General features: G+C 41.8%; 1 protein-coding gene across 1 annotated transcript; it reads left to right on the plus strand.

The window, feature by feature from the left end:
- Window positions 1-1924: 1924 nt before the first annotated feature.
- Window positions 1925-14933, plus strand: rce1a (Ras converting CAAX endopeptidase 1a). The gene is made up of 8 exons (XM_080742343.1): window positions 1925-2112; window positions 2990-3092; window positions 4669-4752; window positions 6571-6649; window positions 9369-9536; window positions 11221-11292; window positions 12463-12525; window positions 14395-14933. The coding sequence occupies exons 1-8, from the start codon at window positions 1940-1942 to the stop codon at window positions 14622-14624; spliced, it is 972 nt and encodes a 323-aa protein (XP_080598469.1). The 5' UTR covers window positions 1925-1939; the 3' UTR covers window positions 14625-14933.
- The last annotated feature ends 4292 nt before the right edge of the window (window positions 14934-19225 follow it).

Genomic DNA, 19225 nt, shown 5'->3' on the forward strand with positions numbered 1-19225 from the left:
CTCCAAGGGGAGGTGGTGGATGGAACTCGGTGCTGACTCGGTGGAATCCAACCGCGGCTTCTTATTGGTCTGTGGTGCGGAGCGGGAAATATACCAGTGTGTATTGGCTGGCTGATGACGTAGCTACCCTAACCCTACTCTGATTCGTTGGAACAACATCCAATCAGCAACGACGTTACCTACGTCACAACAACTGACTTTCGGAAATACAAGTCAACTGAATCTTTTTCCAGACTGTGATGCGGAGAGACAAAACAAATCGCGGAACGGAGCAAACAGGCTGGCACCCAGGCTAGGTCTTCCCTGTTGATTTACACCGTCAAATGCTGTTTGGAGGTCCAGCATGACCATGCAGTATAGTAGGCCTATATGCCACCTCAGTTTGGTGTAGCCTACTTACTTAAGGCCTCTCCATACTTCGACCGAAATGTTCGGTGAGTTGTGTTTTCCGACGTGCAAATTTCCGAACTCTCGTTCGGTCCAATGCTTTTCAGAAGAACCGAGGGATATAATTTTATGGTAGAAAAGGACCTTTTGACCGAAAACGGCGGTTTCGGTCAAAGTATGGATAGGCCTTTAATCCTCTGTGTTCCATGTGGAACATAAGGCTGTGTATTTTCGTGCGTTATTTGTCTATGGGACCCTGCAACAGGTCAACTACTGTCTCGCGATGGTAACCGGTCTTCTCGCCAAAAATCCAACTCGCCAAATTGTCCACACTCATTGGGCAGGCTTGTCAATGCTCCTGGATTTGCCAGTATGATTGGCAATTACATCTACTATGTTAAATATTTTCTGGGGGAGGACCCCCAGATGAGAAGTCATTATTAAGGATGTCTTACTTTGCTTCAGTCATCAAATCATCAAAACACCTATTCCTGGCAATAGCAGGTGTAGGCGATAGCCAATCAAATTAGTAATTCAGTATCAGTATTAAAGTAAACTTGTAATGACGGCAGGAACGCCAACTTTGAGATTTTTATCTCCGACCCTGAATACTAGCCACACCGTTATTGTTAAATTAATATTACATTTGTATTTATATAGTTATCGTAGTTTTCATTTTACAACCAGGCTTTCTGTCATAGTAGCAAATGCAGGCCTATATCTTTGGAAAGCTTTGGTTTCTGTTTTGTGCTCACTGCTCATATGATATTTGCTGGAAAAAAATAAATGTGTTCACTTTTTCAATTAGTAATTCCCCCTGGCTGTTTTTGTTTTGATGTGGGCCTATTGATAACTTGTCATTTGTGTTTGTGTGGTTCTGTATACTGTAGGCCTACTGTATTGTATTGTCTTATATGAATAAAGATTTCAGTAAAATATAATATAACTAGACCAGGTCAACCTGGTTGTGCCAGACCCCCTGTCTGTCATCATCATTTATGACATCATGCCTTTTGTAGGCATGTCATCATCATGTCATCATCATATATACCCTTTATATAGAAAACCCGGACCGACATTTGCTTATGTAGGCCTACCCATTTCATGGGTCTGGCAATAATAATAAAATAATATATAGCCTATATATTTGGGTCTAAAGCCCGCGCCTGCCTACTGTATCCGGTCGTTACTTTCAACAAATAAAACGCACAAAGATACTATTTCCGTATCCGCTCTAGACCGGATATGCAAGAAATAGAGTGAATTGATCCCAGTCATCTCCTTTCATAGAAAAAAGAAGAAAAAAAAGAAAAGAAAAAGAAACTACACTTGTGCGTGACGTCGTCAGAAAACAGCGCCGGAAGAAGCTAACAGCACGCTAGGTTGCTACATCCAGATAGCTTACAATGTTTTGAAAAGGAGAGAATCGATTTGTGTCTCTCGCCGTGTGCTCTAAATTAAATGTTTGAAGGGGCTGTCCTCCTCCTGGTGTCCAGACGTTCGTGCTCTTGGTCTGCGCTGCTGATCGCCGCCTCGTCTCCTCCTCGCCGCCATGGTGGAGGATGATGATGTTGCCCTCCTCCTCAGCCGGCCAGAGGAGGAGAGCCCCGGCCACGGAGAGCTGGTGCCCCCGGACGGCTTGTGCTGGATATCGGTGGTGTCCTGCCTGCTGCTCGCCTGCTCCTACGTGGGGAGCCTGTACGTGTGGAAGAGCGACCTGCCCAGGTAAAGTCTGGCAAATAAATAACATTACAATATTATAAATGTTATGTTATACACCTAGACATCAGGGGCAGCATAAGCATTATATAATGATGTAATATTATGGTGTACAACCACCTATTATTTATTTTTCCCTTTTATTTTATTTGTAATTCTTTATTCATTTATGCCATTTACTCTCATCTTGCACTTTGTAAAAGCCCTGGATGAAACTGATAAATGTCAAAATTGTAAATGATTATACAGTTTGATAACATGATAAACATGCAGTGGCAACCCCTTGAACAAAATCTAGTTTAACACCCACTTCTTTACACCTGTTAAAAATAATGTTGATTCTCATTCTTGAACAAACAATATACATTGTCAATGTAGTACACAAATGGCTTCATAATTGACGTCCCTAACACCAGGGGTGAGGGGTCTTCAACGTTTTTCAGTCCAAGGACCCCTTAGCTGAGATGAGAGAGAGATGAAGCAAGGACCCCAATTGTAAACAAGTCATTGTGCTTTCTTGGGTTTAAATCCTATTAGTCCTTGTATCTGAACTGAACTGTACTGTTCTGTCCTGTCCTGTACTTTTTCTATGCAAACTGCTAATAAAGTATTACATAAATCCCCAAAAAAGGGAACCCTACTACATGTTGTATGAAATTGTGTTGCAGATTAAAAATGTAATAGATTTCATTTTCGTTGGTTTCATGTCAATGTGTATTTTCAAACTAACAGGAGAAGGGCGCGCAGCCCCGCACCAAAATTGGTGAGGTGCTGCTGAATCCTTTTGATCCAGGCTATGATAATGAGGGCTATAATTATGATATACACACTATAATTAGCTCCATTTCTCTCTGACTTTCCCCCTGTTTATCTCTTTCACAAGGGATCACCCAACAGTAATAAAGAGACGCTTCACAAGTGTCCTGATTGTATCGGCGCTGTCACCCATCTTCGTTTGGACATGGAGAGAGGTCACCGGTGTGCGGGTGAGTGTCTGGTTCAATCACAGTGGATCATCTCGCCCACAACAAATGGTTTAGGTATTAGACTTTAGGTAGGTATGCGAGTTTTTAGTTGGGTTTAAACTAGAAATGGTATTATTCTGAAACTTAGTTTTTAGGTAGTTGTACTGTATGTTCTCTCTGTTTTTGTCATGTTGTGGCTCTGGTGTTTTTTGGGTCTACGGATGGAAATGAGCTTATACTGTAGCTAAATCCAGCATATTTACATGATATCATTTTTACCGATTGAAATGTTCATTAATTTAATGTGCACTGTCCCGCCGGGAAATGAAACTAAAGTAAAAAGTATGTGTGTTCCAACAACACTGGACGTCCTTCACTGGTCAGATAATTGTCATAAAACCACAGATCAATTGGTCTGATCAAGAGACAATGGTCTATGTTGAGTACAATGAGTTCTTTGTAGGACAGGGAGTAAATAGTGCTCATGTTGTGTCTGCTCTCCTTGCTCTGCTGCTGCCAGGACAGGAGACGCCATCACTGTGGGTCTCAAACATTTTCTCCCAAAATGTATTCACTCTAGCTGCTCAAAAATAGCAGATCTACAAGCTCACAATGCGGTGTGGCATCACACAATTCAATGTGTCAATGTGTTGTGAGCTTGTAGATTTTTGAATGATTTTTTGTCCCCCGGCCTGAAGCACACTTTAAAAAAGTACATCGCCCCAAAAATCCTTCCCCAGCCCCTATCATTTACACCCCCTGTGATAACTTGTCTTGAATACATGGAATTACTATAATTAAGTAAAGGCCAACAACAGCAGCTTAACAATAGCAAAAATATATATGTATAAACTCCATAACAATGCTCACTGTGTAATTAACACTTCCAAATATATTGCATACAGTAAATATGTCGCACCGCGATGCATTGTGAGCTTGTAGATCTGCTATTTCCGCTATTTCTTGAAAATGTTTGAAAATGGAAATGATATAAGGCAATTATGTAACAAGTAATAATCATCTGTGACAGACAGGCCTATCAGGCGCTCAGGCCTGTGCGTCATGCTATACAAATTCAAATTCACCCCGCAACCAAGCCATCACGGGGTGAGTATAAATGATAGAAGAGAGAAAAAAAAATCTTTTCAGGTGAAGTAATCCTTTTAGAACCAGTGCTCTATCACATGAGGATTTTATCTGCTGATCTGTGTCTTCATGTGCTGTTGGAGCACACATGTTTGTATTGCACTGCAGTTCTGGTATGATTTAGGGTTGAGATCCTTTAGTGTAGGATCTTAACCATTTTGGTTCCTTAGCAATTCCCTTTAACCCATTTAGGCCTAGAATTATTTTATGCTTTAACCATTGAAAAGTAGCAGATATACAAGTTCACAGCGTGGCACTTAAAGTTTTCAAAACTAATGTCTTTCTATATTTAGGTTATGTGTCATATCTGCCTTGTGCAACTTCAAAGCCTATAAGCCAAATAGAAATGTAATTGTCAATGACAAAAACACAATTAAATCATTAATCGCAATTATTTGAGTGACAATTATTCATAATCGTGACAGCCCTATGTGTGTGTCCTCTGTATTAGGCCAGCCCCTCGTTGTGGGAACTGATGGGGATCCGTTTGGAGGGCCTCATCCCTGCCATCGTGCTTCCCCTGCTGCTCACCATGGTAACGCACACACACATCAACACCATCATCATAATGAATATGACAGACATGATGAAATAGCGGCTGCACTGAAAAGATATTAACGATAGCTTGTGACTGTATGTATGTATATATATATATATATATATATATATATATATATATATATATATATATATATTTAGGATTTGTTGTTGGGACTTTTATGCCTTTATTGATAGGACAGTAGACTGACAGGAAATGGGGGGAGAGATGGGGAGTGACACGTGGCAAAGGTCGTCCGGATCGGAAATCGAACCGCGCCGCCGCCGGGCATCCATGTCTATGTGGCAATACCTAAGTGGTATGCGCCTGGACCAGTAGGCGCCCCATTGTGACTGTATAATAATTTCATTGTATCCTTTTGTAACAGTTTATTTTTCGCTAAAAAATTACATTTTGTAGATACACAATATCTTTAATCTTTTTAAATTAAATAAATATAGACAACATAGATTAGATACCTATACTGTACATATGTACACACATACATGGTTAACTGATCTAGGGCTGTCCTCGACTCAGGATTTATGTAGTTGAAGTCAAGTCAGGAGTTTAACAAGTAGTTAACGACAACAACAAGCAGAAGAAAAGCGCAGAAGTATTTCCTATCAAAAACTGGATTTCAAAACGAGCCTCCCATAATATGATCAAGTCAACTGTCAAGTCAAGTCAACTGGTTTTATTTTCAAGTCTACTTACAGGAAGTAGATTCTACTAAATTAGACGTACACAACACACCAGTATAATTTGCGTCGACTGCAGGGACTTTTTCTGAAGATTAGACTCGGCGACTTTTAGGGGACAGCCCTAATGACATCACATTTGTACTAGGGTTTGAACGGTATGAGATTTTTAACACCGAAAATATAGTCTGTGTCAACACCGCGGTTATCGGTAACACCGTTTCAACCACCATTGCGTGTCATGTCGTCTTGTGAGCACTCAGTAGCAGTCAATGCTACCTCAAGCTACAACAACAACAACCATCCGACCATATTAAAAATTCAGCTTTGTAAAAAAGCAACAACACTGTTAGTGTTACAACAGCCCGCGTTTTCTTGTTTGGCTAATCGTTGTTTATCTGCCTTCTGCACACTGTGACATTATAAAGCCACAGCTAGTCTCCTGGAACGTGCCCTGCGAGTGGGGACGAGACATCATGCAGTCTGATGGGCTGTGCCTCGCCCTGTGGATGATCCGTTGATTCTGGATCTGTTCTCGACACTCCCACGCAAGGAACAGCTCCCGATTGAGAACCGAATCCCATCGTTCATTTAAAAGAGCTGTTCAAAAGAGCGGAATCGTTGGCGAACGTCACATCTCTACTGCGCTCCTCGGATGCGTTTTCTTTTTATCGGTGTGCAAGTTAAGTACTTGGTGTTGTGCTCGCTCAACACCGGTAACACAGAGTACCGTTGCAACCCTAATTTGTACAAATACACACCCCGCGCAGTACACAACACAAGCCTTGGACACAAGGACTCTATCACGTAGCACTGCTGACAGAAGTACTTGAATGCAGTGAACAAACCACAACCGTCTTATTACAGACAGAACCTATAAGGCGAACATCGTCCAGATCAAATTAAAAGTAATCTGTCTTTCTGGGAATTCATCTCCACTGCCTTGTGGTTTCCTGGTTGTGTACTTATCAGCTTTGTCAGCTACAGTTTAGGAGAAAAGACTTATAATCTTGTGCTATGATTATATTGTAGCAGAGTTCAGGTTCTGAACTGCTTACTGTCTCTGTCATTGAAGAGGATGTTTGTGTCTGGTTTCTCCTTTGTGGTGCTCCAGGTGCTGTTTCTGGGCCCTGTCATCCAGCTGGCCATGGACTGTCCCTGGAGTTTCATGGACGGAATACGCGTGGCCTTCGGTGAGGCAGACGACATGTCTGATCTCATTTCATGTTAACTAAACCAGTGGTTCTCAACCTTTTCAGGCAGCGACACGCAAAATAATCATATTTGAACTGGGGACCCCCCCCCCCCCCACCCTGACGAGCACTAAGAGTTGAGGCATTACATTTTGTATAACACGGCTCTATTGTGAAAAATAGCAGATCTACATGCTCACAATGCCTCGCAACACGAGGTGTTGTGAGCATGTAGATCGGCTATTTTCACAATTTCTGGACAATGTTTAATTTGCCATTTTAGAGGTATTAAAAAGTCCTTAAATTGTCACTTTAGAAATGTGCATGTACCCTCTATATACACTCAAACCTTATATTGGATTGTTTACTGTTGAGTGAGAAAACAATGTTGCACATTAAGTTAATCATCTGGGGACCCCAAAACATAATGTGGGCACCCGACCCACAGGTTGAGAACCACTGAACTAAACTGTTGTATGCGCATAAGACTGAGGTCATTTTTTTTATTAACTCTGGATTCTTGGGTGCAGCCCTCCAACATATGCTTGTCTGAACTCTGAACATGTTTGTACTGCACGCTTGAAGTGATATTGTACTTTGGTTGAATTTTGGGTTCTGTAGTTGTTACTTAGCCATGAAATAAGTCCATATTGTTGGTCATCTTAATTAGTTGCTCCTGAGTTCCATGAGGGAAAAGGCAACTCTTCAAGTTAAACATTACCCACTGAAGTTGAAAGAAAATCCAGTCAGTAGTTTGTCAGGAATTGCTGAGACGTTACCAATGAAGAAAATGTCTGCAAATATTTCGCGTGTCGACCTGCTCATTTTTTCCTTCTTTTTCTTCTGGAGAGACTTTATTTTGTAAACATGTGTTTATTTAAACCGAACACTTGTTCAATCTGCAGGCTACTATAACTAACGAGGTCTACTGTACGTTTGGCAAATTAGGAAGAGAAGAATGGTGTCAGACTCGGCTCTCCTTCCCAATGCCAACAACACATTCAATAATATGTAGCTACTGTATATGGCCTGGATATAAACATTTATAAAACATCTTACGGAGTGTTCCAGTTACCTCAGTGAATACAAGAATGTATATTTATATAGAAGAGTTCATGTATATGTATATATACACTGTACAACCCAAAGTTCTACTAAAGTTCAACATTGGTTTTAACCCATTTAGGCCTAGAATTATTGAATGCTTTAACCAGTGAAAAATAGCAGATATACAAGCTCACAGCGCGGCACCGAGTGCCGCGCTGCGAGCTTGTAGATCTGCTATTTTTTTTTAAGTCGTGAAAATGTGTGCAAATCTTTGACTATATGTATTTTCAAAGCGAACGTTTGTAACTCAAATTTTGCTTCTGGGTGGTCCCTGGAACGAAATATTTTGAGATGGGGGTCCGTGGCCAAATAAATATCATTTTGGGGGTCCTTCACATGAAAAAGTATGAGAACCACTGACATAGTAGTCTCTCAAGAACAGACTAAGTGAGCTCCATTTAAGTGAAAAGGACCTTTTCTTTGATGATGGCTGGCCAGATTGCTGACATAGAAACATAGGTTTTTCAATAAATCTTAGGCGGATTCAAAAGATACTTATAGAATCGGGTCAAAATTCTAATTTTCACGATTTTTCAAAAATAGCAGATCTACAAGCTCGCAGCGCGGCACTCGGTGCCGTGCTGTGAGCTTGTATATCTGCTATTTTTCAATAGTTTAAGCATAAAATAATGATACACAAAATGTGTACCCGTTCTGAATGGGTTAATAGTGCTGTGAGCAGAGCTTGCAAGGTATCATCTGTGCTACACGATGTCCCAGAACAATTTGCTGAGTGCTGTCAAAGGTAGCCTGAAATAGAGCTTAGTGTGTTAATATGGATGGCACTGCAAATCTGGCCATATCGTATCACACTGATGTACATTCATCTGAACCACAAGTAAAGCCTGTACAGGTGGCTGGCCTTGTCCTCCCTTACACCCGGAGAGGAGAGGAGTGGAGTGAAGCAGTGAACAGTGTTTTCTAGTGTCACGCCAGTGAGAGCAACCTCCCCTTTTCACACCTTCCCACACTCCTCGAGTCTCGCGGGAGACTCCCTATTTTTAACCCTTTCTCCCGCTGTGCTCCTGATTAGTAATTTCTCACATTAATCTCCCAATTTTAATGCGCAATGCATGCGCAGACAATCCTGCCTGGCATTTGTCGCTCGTCATCGTGCCGCTGAAAATTGCAAATGGATTACGGTTCCTCGGTCTCTTGGATGCAATACCTTCCTCTTTCTAACTCTTAATTCATGTTCTTAACCCATTAAGACCTGAAGCCGATTCTACAAATGCCTTCTAAATCTCGTTTTCTTTTTTCTTTTTTTCCCCTTTTTTTTCAGAAACATATTTTTCTGTATCAGTGATTCAATGGTTCTCAAACGTTTTAATGTCAAGGACCGCCACAATGTTGTATTTGGGTGTGGAGTGTGGACCCCCATCTCAAAATATTTTGTTACAGGGACCCCCAGAAGAAAATATTAGTTATTCTTTTCAATAGCAGATGTACAGCCTGTGTGTCACTTTGTGCCGCACTGTGATCTTGTAGTATTCTAGAGATATGAGGGCAGGGCATTTAGAAATACCCCAGAAAACTCTCTTTTTGGACTTGCAGGAAAGAAGGAATGTCACTTCAGTCAACCTCCTTCAATCCCCTGGTGTTTGTCTTGCAGACCCGTGGTTCTGGATGCTGTGTGTCAGTGACATGCGCTGGCTCAGGAACCAGGTGGTGGCTCCGCTGACAGAGGAGCTGGTGTTCAGGGCCTGCATGCTGCCCATGCTGGTGCCTTGTACCAGCCCCTCCACCGCCATATTCACCTGCCCGCTCTTCTTCGGAGTCGGTGAGTGTCCCGCAGCTTTCACCTGTGATGAGCTAAACCAGTGGTTTTCAACCCTTTTTATATCAAGGTCCATTATTTATTCTGCATTTTAGCCACCGACCACCATTTGATGATATTTAGCCTCTCAAAACCCAACACCTTTGTTGTTGTTGGATAAGATTTTGTCCACAATTCCATGCTGTATTGATGTTGGTACCTTTGATAGGAGAAATAACAATTCTTCTACAGTACATTCTCTAATTGTGTGGATTTTTTTTTTTTTTTTTTTTTTTACTTACTTTACTTTATTTTGTCAAATGCACAATCATTCACAGGGTCAACAATTTACAACCTTCATCACATTATAGTCCATATCACGTGTGGACTTCTTCTAAATTAAGTAATGCAGATGTTTAACAATAATTGAACTCTTGAGAGCATAAAAGGAAACCAAATGGTAGTAAAAATAATAAACAATAATAAAGTGTCTGCCAGAAGTTGTTTAGTTTTAGAAATTGGCCTCTAATTGCTTTTTTAGAAGAGGGTGAACACAAACAAATAATAATAAAATAATCTGGGTGGATGGCACGATAAACCAAATTGGACTGAAACTGTTTATTGAAATGATGCAAGCAATTGGCTAGTAAGTATCCTCGGGAACCAACGGTTCCTGAGCCATGTGGCCCTTAGATCAGGAGCTTCTCCCCTGTTTCTGTAGCATGCAGTGGCATGATGTACAAGTACTATACAGCCCTGGCTGGTCATGACACTTGGATGGCGCAGGGACTTGCCCCCAATCCAACCCTTGGATGCAGAGTGCTTAGCGAGGTCTCTCTAACGCTCTTCACCACAGCTACGGAGTGCCAAGCAAGGAGGCATCGGGTCCCATCATGTTTATTATAGTCTTTGGTATGACGCAGCTGGGGATTGAATCCAGACCTTCCGATCTCAGGGGGGACACTCTTAACCACAAGGTCACTGAGCTACTTGTAGTGGCAGTTGACTTTTTGCAGGATGTTGACTTTTGTAGTTTTCCACTAAGTGGGCCAGAGTAATCAGTAGCTGAGGCAGGTGTTACAAATGTATTCCAGAGAGTTCTCATAACAAAATGAGTTCCCATGAGAATGCTGTTTAACTGGAGTTTAATATACAATGTCAAAGGTTTAATCAAGCATGATCCAACTTGAATTTAGATTCTATTCGTTGTGAAGCGATAGTCAAATGATGGAATTCATTGTGATGTGATGCTTATTTCACTCAAAAACGAAATGGTAATGCTAATTTTATGGCTGCACAAATACTGTACTTATGCTGTAACACATTTTCACACATAAAATACAAATCATTTATTTCCAAATGTACATTGTCTCTATCTGAGGTTTTCATGCTAAAGAAATGTGCTCAGTGAATCCAAGTTGTAATTTAAAGGGAAGTGTAAGTGATATTTATTCGATTTTGTTCAAATAAGTTAAATAGCTTATAGTTGTGATCCCCTCTTTAGTTTAAGTCATTGGTTCACACATACCGTAGGTTTCCCATATTTACTATAGGATAGTACATTTATTAGTGTATATATGCATTTCTTTACTGGGATACTACACATTGTGTTAGTTAAATGAACACATGTACAGTATGTACACTGTATCCAGTTTTGCTGTTCAAGTAAATGGACTTTGGTGCTGATGTTCTGATGATGTATTTGCAGCCCATTTTCACCATGTCATTGAGCTCCTGCGCTTCAGACAAGGGACTGTGTCAGGAATCTTTCTCTCAGCTGGTAAGAATTTCTACATAAGTGATATTCAATACACTGTTAACTGTCAGGCTGTCTGAATAGTCCAAACAGCCACATGCCTTCACAGAAGTGCCCTCTGACACTATTAGCAACACCACCCTTGCATCCAACAAAGCGTTATTCAGATCAACAGTCTCACTGGCTTTGAAATATCATTGCTGAAATTGGTGCTGGTTTAGCATTTTCCTCGCAGAACACAGGCTCAGAACACATCATGGATTAGGGTTTATTTGAGGCTGTCGTTTCTGACCACAGATAGAAATGAATTTCCTCCTCATAGGAGAGTATTGGCCCAGAAGAGTTTCTTACCTTTAAAAGCACTTATGTTTTCCCCAAAACATTGGCTCGAGGTGTTAGTTTTTCAAAAGTTGCAATATAAAAACAATTTGTCTCGACTTGTCCTACCCGACCTGAACTTTGAACTACCATTGAGATTGCGTCTCTCGCCATGTCTCGCAGAACTTCCGGGTCCCCGTTCACTTACATTGAAGAACTGAAGTAGCGTGAGATTCGAGATTTCAACGGGAGTTCAAAGTTGAGCTTTTTATAAACGACAATGGCGCTGCTCTGGTGATGTTATTTATGTCTTGAATGGGTTACAGTATTTGGGGCTGACGTGTAGCAAAAAAATGGACTTTCGAGTGACAAAATTAACGATTAACAATGATTAACATTGTGTGCACTCGCTTCTGTCTGAAGCCCTGTTCGGGTAGGACAAATCGAGCAAAAATTGAATATATTGCTTCTTTTGAAAAAATAACACCTGGACCATAAGTTTGGGGACCAAATAAGTACTTTTCAAGGTAAGATAGCCGTTTTGGGCCGAAATTCTCCTTTGACATTCACTTCTAACCATTATTATGATTATCAGAGAAAAACGGGCCAGCCGGGTGCTCCCAGGAGATAAAAAAAAAAGTAAAACAAAGAAGACATCCGAGCACTTAAGAACGGTTAAGATCTTCATCAGGGCAAGAACAGTTCCTGCCCTGATGAAGACTGAAACATGTTGGCTGTTTTATAGAATACATTTTGTTTTAAACTTTAACCCCTCTCCTCCACATTCTTTGAGTGTTCGGATCTCCTTTTGTAGATTACCACCTAAATGGAAGAAAGGAGTTTATATTAATAACATATATTTCTTGTGTGCCCCAGTGTTCCAGTTCTCCTACACAGCAGTTTTTGGAGCCTACACAGCCTTCATCTTCATCAGAACAGGTGAGGGCTTTTGTGCAGCTTTTAGGAATCTTTTTGAAGTTGTCTATTTGTTGAGAGTGGGTAGAGTCTTCTTGAAGCTCTCTATGGCTCAAAGGAGGCTTTTACCTTTTTATGTTTTAAGACATACTGTAAGAGCATATGCACACTCACTGATTTCTGCATAAGTAGTTTAATGCATGCATGCTTTGGCCAGAGAACTTCTTAGTAGTAGATGCGTTTCTTCAAGTTAGTATTAATCTAAGCCTCAAACTGTGAGAAGTTTCTTTTCTCTTTTTTTGTGTTCACAATTAGTTTTTCTCCAAAACTACACTATGAGGAGGTTTTCAGTGATTCATCGCTTTTCATTACGATACATTTACTAATAGATGACACAGATTTTGGTTATGAAACACTTAGGTGTGGTGTTTGCAGTGGCGCAAGACCAATAATTCTTTATTTGTACGCTGGAGTAATCTCAGAAAGAAAGTAAAAACGTCCACAGCCCCGCTCTTTGGAATTATTGATGAGCTCTGCAGTTGCAATTTTATTTCGCAAGGCAGGTTATTACAGGTGCATATTAATATTCCCTAATGGATGCAGAGATCTTGTTTGTCACATCATCGTACGTGTTTGTGTAGTGAAATGTTGGCGTAGCAGACTCTGGCAAACTGTGATAACAATATACAACACAAAACGAGGTATAATACAAATAAGGTAATATAATTTGTAATACAAGTAAGGTGCAAAGTAGTAAAGTGATCAAAGTGTAGATGGTTTAAGTAAGCCTAATGAGCAAAGAAACTACATCATTACACAGACATTGGTGTAGTGATGATGACCATCGACTAGCATATTATTATATATTTAATTTATAATTTGGAAATTGCCCTGTCCTTGAGTTACAGAGGTAGGATAAATATCTATTTGTTTATCCATATCTACAGTATAAATTATGAACATGGCCTGAAAAGATTGAGAAGCCACTGAACTAGAGCTCTGGGACCTAGAGTAGAGTAAAAACAGTATAGCAATTGACTTCTGTAAGAAAGTCACAGAGAACTGGTGGTCTAAAGGTCTAATTCTGGGTTTAGCTTGTGTGTGGCCTTGGACTGGTGTGCATGTGTGTAATCTGAGAAATGCATGTATTGACAACAATCTGGTATTCCATAGTAAATAATAATACAGTAATGGTATAAGGACAATAAAGGAAACAATCTTATATTGAGCCAGACCGCCGCAAAACACGATCAATGAGTGAGTCAATAAAGTAAACGGTATACTGGGTGCATGTAAAATGTAGGCAACTTCTCCCTGTTATATCAATTCTACCTGTGATTACATGCAGTAAAGTAAATAGCCTACAGTTGTGCGTGCGTGCTTCCAAATGGCATCACACTCGAGTGTCCCCGCACGCCATCTTCAGTGTTTGCGACGCAATATACAGTATTTACATAAACGCCAGGTCAGCTGCCACTCTTAATCCTTTTAGATAGCCCTTTAAACCACCCTTGATATGATGAGAACATGGGCTAACGTGCTGGTGTGTGCTGCTGTGGTTGTGTGTCTGTGTGTTAAATGTGTCCTGCTGCCCAGTGCCACTTCCCACTGTGTGTGCTCCACGTTGTTTAGGCGGAAACAATGCTGTATGCATGTCGTGGTTCTGTCCTGCTGCTCAATGTGTGCGCTCCTATGACGTTCTTTAGGCGGAAACAGTGGTCTGATTTTCACATTAAAATGTCAGTCGCGCACCACCCGTCCCCATCCCGCAAATTTATAATAGAATATATTCCGCCCCTTTTCACCCGTCAAACACCAATACCCGTCGAATACCCGCGGGGCCCCGACCCGTTGCAGGACTCTGCTTTGAATTGAATTGTGTGTGTGTCTCAGGTCACCTGGTGGGTCCCGTGCTGTGCCACTCGTTCTGCAACTACATGGGCTTCCCAGCCGTCAGCACGGCCATGGAGCACCAGCACCGCCTCACCGTGCTCTCCTGCTACCTGCTGGGGGTGGTCCTCTTCTTCCTCCTCCTCTTCCCCCTCACTGACCCCACCTACTACGGCCTGCCCACCCCCGTCTGCACCCTGTCCTCCTCCCACTCCTCCCTCTGCGTCTCCTGAAGACCCCCTCGGCACCTCCCGACGGTGGGTGGGTGGGGGCCCCCCCTCATCATCTGTCCGGATCCAGCGGACAATCTCATCTCCACCCCGACACCGGCTGAAAACGCAGGGTTCGGAACGGGACAGGTCGAGGAGAGCAGGGCGCGTTAAGTGGGAGTTCAGGGCACCCGCAGGTGGGAGGGTTTTTAGGTTAGGTCGCTTCAGGTTGTGAACCGACACCCTTGGGAGTCGATGCTGTCTCAGGCGGTGGGGGGAGAGGGGTTGTGGGAGTGGATCTGATATCCCGTCACAGCCAGGGTGACCCTCTCAGTACGTCGATATGCGGTCTCCAGCGTAGACTCGAACCAAGAGGTAACGTTACCCCCCCGGTCCCTGACGCCAGGCATTTGCAGGTTGCGGAGAATGGCTTTGGTGATTCAAGTCAAAGAGTTTTTATATAGAAAGTAATATAGGTGTTAATAATATAGACTGTGATTAAGGTTATCTATCTGCATGTTTCAGTGCTGGTGGTGTTTGTGGGTTTGTTGGTGTCGGGAGGGGAGGGGATGAGGGAGGGTCGCTTCTCTTTAGTCCGTATTACTTTGTTACCTTAGGCTGTTTTCGGGATCTCTCTCTCTCGCTCTTATTTATTTTTTTATCTAATCTGAGGCCTCGCTGCCTCATTATGACGACCGTGATGCCAGACCATTGGCACCGGTACCAAAAACCACACTCGTATTATGAATTCAATCACTCTGTTTCTACTTCCATCTCTCCATTCCAGACATCCTGCCTCTAGGAGCTTGTCATGTCTAAACCAACAGCACCCTGCAGTGGCTCTGTGCTTTATTATGCCCGTTCTCTTAAGAACTATGGGGGCAAAAAATGCACTACATTACTCGTCTCTGTCGGGTGGAACCCTCATATGTCCTAAACGTGTTTTTCAGGATTCAAATAAAAAGATCTGCAAGCTCAAAACGTGTTGCTTCGTGCCATGTTTCGAGCTTGCAGATCTGCTACTTTTGATGCTTTTGTGTGACACTGTAGTATGAAGTAATGAAGTATGGAGTAAACTTACAAAAAAACAAATATGGAGATAAGATGTTTCTGCCCGACAGCAACGAAATGCCTATGGTGCTCCATTCAACTTAGAGTTTGTTTGTTTTTTTGTTGCTGGGGCTGCACAATATTGATTAAACATCATTCTGCGATATTTTTGCCAAATATTTGGTTTGCGATATAAACTGTGCTTCAGTTTCTGCCACACCATCTCATTCTCAGTGCTCAGCAAAAGCTCGGCGTGGAGGTGGGGGCATCAAATAAAACATCGTATTCCCATAATGTAACTTCATCTCGACGCCTGAGAAATCACATAGCAGGAATGCTTTATTTAAAACGTCTGTCACAGTCTCTTGAAAGATTTCCGTCAGTTGATATTGTAATTTGCTTTGGTACTTTTGCGATGAATTGTACAGCCCTAGTTTTTCCATTTAATTTCAATATATTTATTGGGGGAAGAACCTTTTAAAAACAAGGTGCCACGATTGTACTGTGTTCCGTTCCTTTTGAAGGGGATGGGAAACTTCTTTAACACTCAGGTGTCTTTTATGGAGGCTGGACATTTATCGAACCACTACTCTGCATGCTGCTACGTACTTGTATGTACTTGCAATACAGGAAAGTCCACGTAGTCGGCGCAAGCCATGCCACTTTTAAATCATATGTACCACCACACATGCACTCTCAAAATCCAGTTCTACTTAAGAAAACAGGATTTGTAAATATACTTCACAGTGAATACCTACTTCACCCGCATTGCACTATGTATGCATACCGTAAGATCTTGTATAACCTTGAGGCACTGAACCGTTTACCGTTGTATTCTCTAGAGCTTTTAAGTTGTGTTGTTGATTTCAGGGGGAAATGGTCTGTTGTTGATTTGTATTCTTCGTAGAGCTTAAATTCTTCACTTTGACCTACAGTACAGAGATCATAGTGAGAGCATCCGGTGATCATGTGTTGAATGTATCCAAACGGGGTGCAATCATAGAGCAATCTGCTTAGCTGCTCTTTTCATAATATGGCCATAGCCCACTGCACCTGTTGAGGCGGGTGCTTATAAGAGCCATGACAGAACTCTACTGAATAAGCTACTGTACATGCGTACTGTGAAGAATGGATCTTGAGCAATAATTTACATGGGGCGAGAAGAAGGGTTAAACGGACCAAATCAGGAAATAATTACTGAAATGAGGAACCAGAACGTGAGCTATCGGTGAAATATGCCATTATTTGGTATTACAGAATCATGGCTGAATGTATTTGTGGATAATTTAACTTTAAGACATGAGTTTGCTGGCTGGTAATGTCCACCATGGCCCCATAAGTGGGTTTGTTGTACCTGCCTGAAGTTTCCACCAGAGGGTGCTAGAGTGCTTTGACAGAATTACCACTAGTTGATTTCTTTCTCTCTCTCTGCACTCTCAGTTTAATGGCTGCTCTGACAAGTGTCATTTGTCACTGGAAAGAACAATTCACTCTTAACGTATTTTCCCTTTGGTTTATACCAGATTACGCCCCGTCCTAATAGAAGAGATTGATGCACAATGCTTGGACCTTGAGTCATCATCAGCTACTCTGTATTCTTTCTTATCACTTTGGCTCAGTCAGGAAGGAATATTTAGTCCTGCCCTCCCGCATAGTTTCCCTCACATCCTTCCCCATTCTGCATGGATTTATTCTGTTGTGACAACTACAGCCTCCAAACAGCAAGCAAGGTCCCGACACCAATCCACAGCGTTTTCATATCGGGGGTCGGATGTCTGAGAGAAACACGCGTCAAGTAGAAAAATATGGATTGAACCGTAGGGTGTTTTCATGCATCTAAATGATGCATGAAAACGTAGTAGTAGTAGCTTTGCAGACTCGAGGCTTTGGCCCTCAAGGCCTCCATGTTAATGTGGGGTAATATTCACCCTTTTCCTTAGAATCTAGAAATGTTGGATGTGGTTGCTGCCCTGCTCAGGCGTCCTGTCAGCCAGGTGATGGATTACCCTCTGTAGCTACAATCTGATTCTGCACATGTCTCTCCACGAGCCAAGCTGTAGTCAATCTCTCACCATCCCGTCTCTCACGGGAGAGGAAGTGCAGAAATGGCGTTTCATTTAAAAAATCCTCTGATCGGCCCCACCCAATTCATACATATGTTATTTATTTGTATATACAGACTGTCCGATTATCTTCGCAGTGGGCCTGCATCTATTGCCAGCCTCTTTTGAGTGTAATTTATTCCTCGCCGTAAGGCAGTGTCACTCGTGACACCACGAAGTAGAAATTACGCTTTAAGCCAGGGGTCTTCAACAGTCAGGGGGCCCGGGACCCCTAGGGGGTCCTCAGAGTTATTACAGGGGGTCCTCCAAATCTTTGTGTGATGGAAGCTTTTTTTTTCTCCTTTTCTATATTAACCACTTGAACCCTAGCGTCCATATTCTGAGAACTTTAGCCAAAAAGAGATAGCCAAAAAGAGACGATCTACAAGCTCACAACGCCTTGCGCTGCGAGGCGTTGTGAGCTTGTAGATCGGCTCTTTATGACGGTTCAAGTGGTTACATATCTGATAACATAAATTGACATAAATGCAAAATACACTGATGATTGTGCTGTCAAACGATGAAACTATATGGAATCTAGGGGTCCCTGCTTCATCTCTCTCTCGACTAAGGGGTCCTTGGCCAGAAAACATTGAAGACCCCTACTTTAAGCTTAAGCACCAGCCGCCAGATCCCCCCTAACCCCTCACTGAAGAGAAAGAAATACAGTTCACTGTTTTTCCTCCAGAAATGTATTTTTTCTTTGTCCAAGAATAACACAATCTATGTTTTCTCTTGAGTAGGTGCATAAGATCCATAATGTTCAATATGCACCCATGGGCAAGCATCGGCCGAGACGCGCAAATCTATTTTTGCTAAGCGGTACGCACAGCTAGCATCTCTGCTATTTTAATATACAACGCCAGAGGAAGGATAATATATATGAAAAGTTTGTTTTTTCATTTTCGAGTCTAGAAAAATGTAAAGTAGGACGACTTGTAAAACTATATAGATGTTTATATTGAGGAGTATATTTTGTAAGCAGATCTATTTTGGCGACATGAATTGAATGTACACACATGTACGTGCATTTACCTATGATTATTAATGATCATTTACCTATGATTATAGCGTTCACCTCACAGTTGTTACAATGCAATTATTTGGAGACTTATTACCGATTGAATGATACACACGTGTTTTAATATGACAATCTTTTGCAGAACCTTTGGAATCACTGCTGAATATTACCCGTTTGTAAATAAATGAGCTACTTTTATACATTGGCTGGTGGCTGTGGAGTTATTGCCTGCATGTGTGGAATGTGTCTGTGGCTTCACTCAGAGATCATGTCTCTGGACTATAATTCTCTCCCATTGTTAGCTGAGCCGAGAAGCAATTGCGCAACTATTTGGTTGCACGCCCTGAGGAAGACATTATTCTTTGTCGAAACCGGTCGGCGTCTTGTGGCATTTCATCTTTTTTAATATGTAGTAGCCCTATGACATATTAAAGTTTTTTTTAACTACTGGT

This window comes from Nannobrachium achirus, assembly GCF_963921795.1.
Source record: "Nannobrachium achirus genome assembly, chromosome: 14".
Lineage (NCBI taxonomy): Eukaryota > Metazoa > Chordata > Actinopteri > Myctophiformes > Myctophidae > Nannobrachium > Nannobrachium achirus.

Excerpts from the sequence above, each read along its gene's own strand:
- rce1a (XM_080742343.1), top strand. The coding sequence starts at position 1,940 with ATGGTGGAGGATGATGATGTTGCCCTCCTCCTCAGCCGGCCAGAGGAG. Across the intron at positions 3,093-4,668 it reads GAGAGGTCACCGGTGTGCGG|GCCAGCCCCTCGTTGTGGGA; the intron begins GTGAGTGTCTGG and ends CCTCTGTATTAG. Across the intron at positions 9,537-11,220 it reads CCCGCTCTTCTTCGGAGTCG|CCCATTTTCACCATGTCATT; the intron begins GTGAGTGTCCCG and ends ATGTATTTGCAG.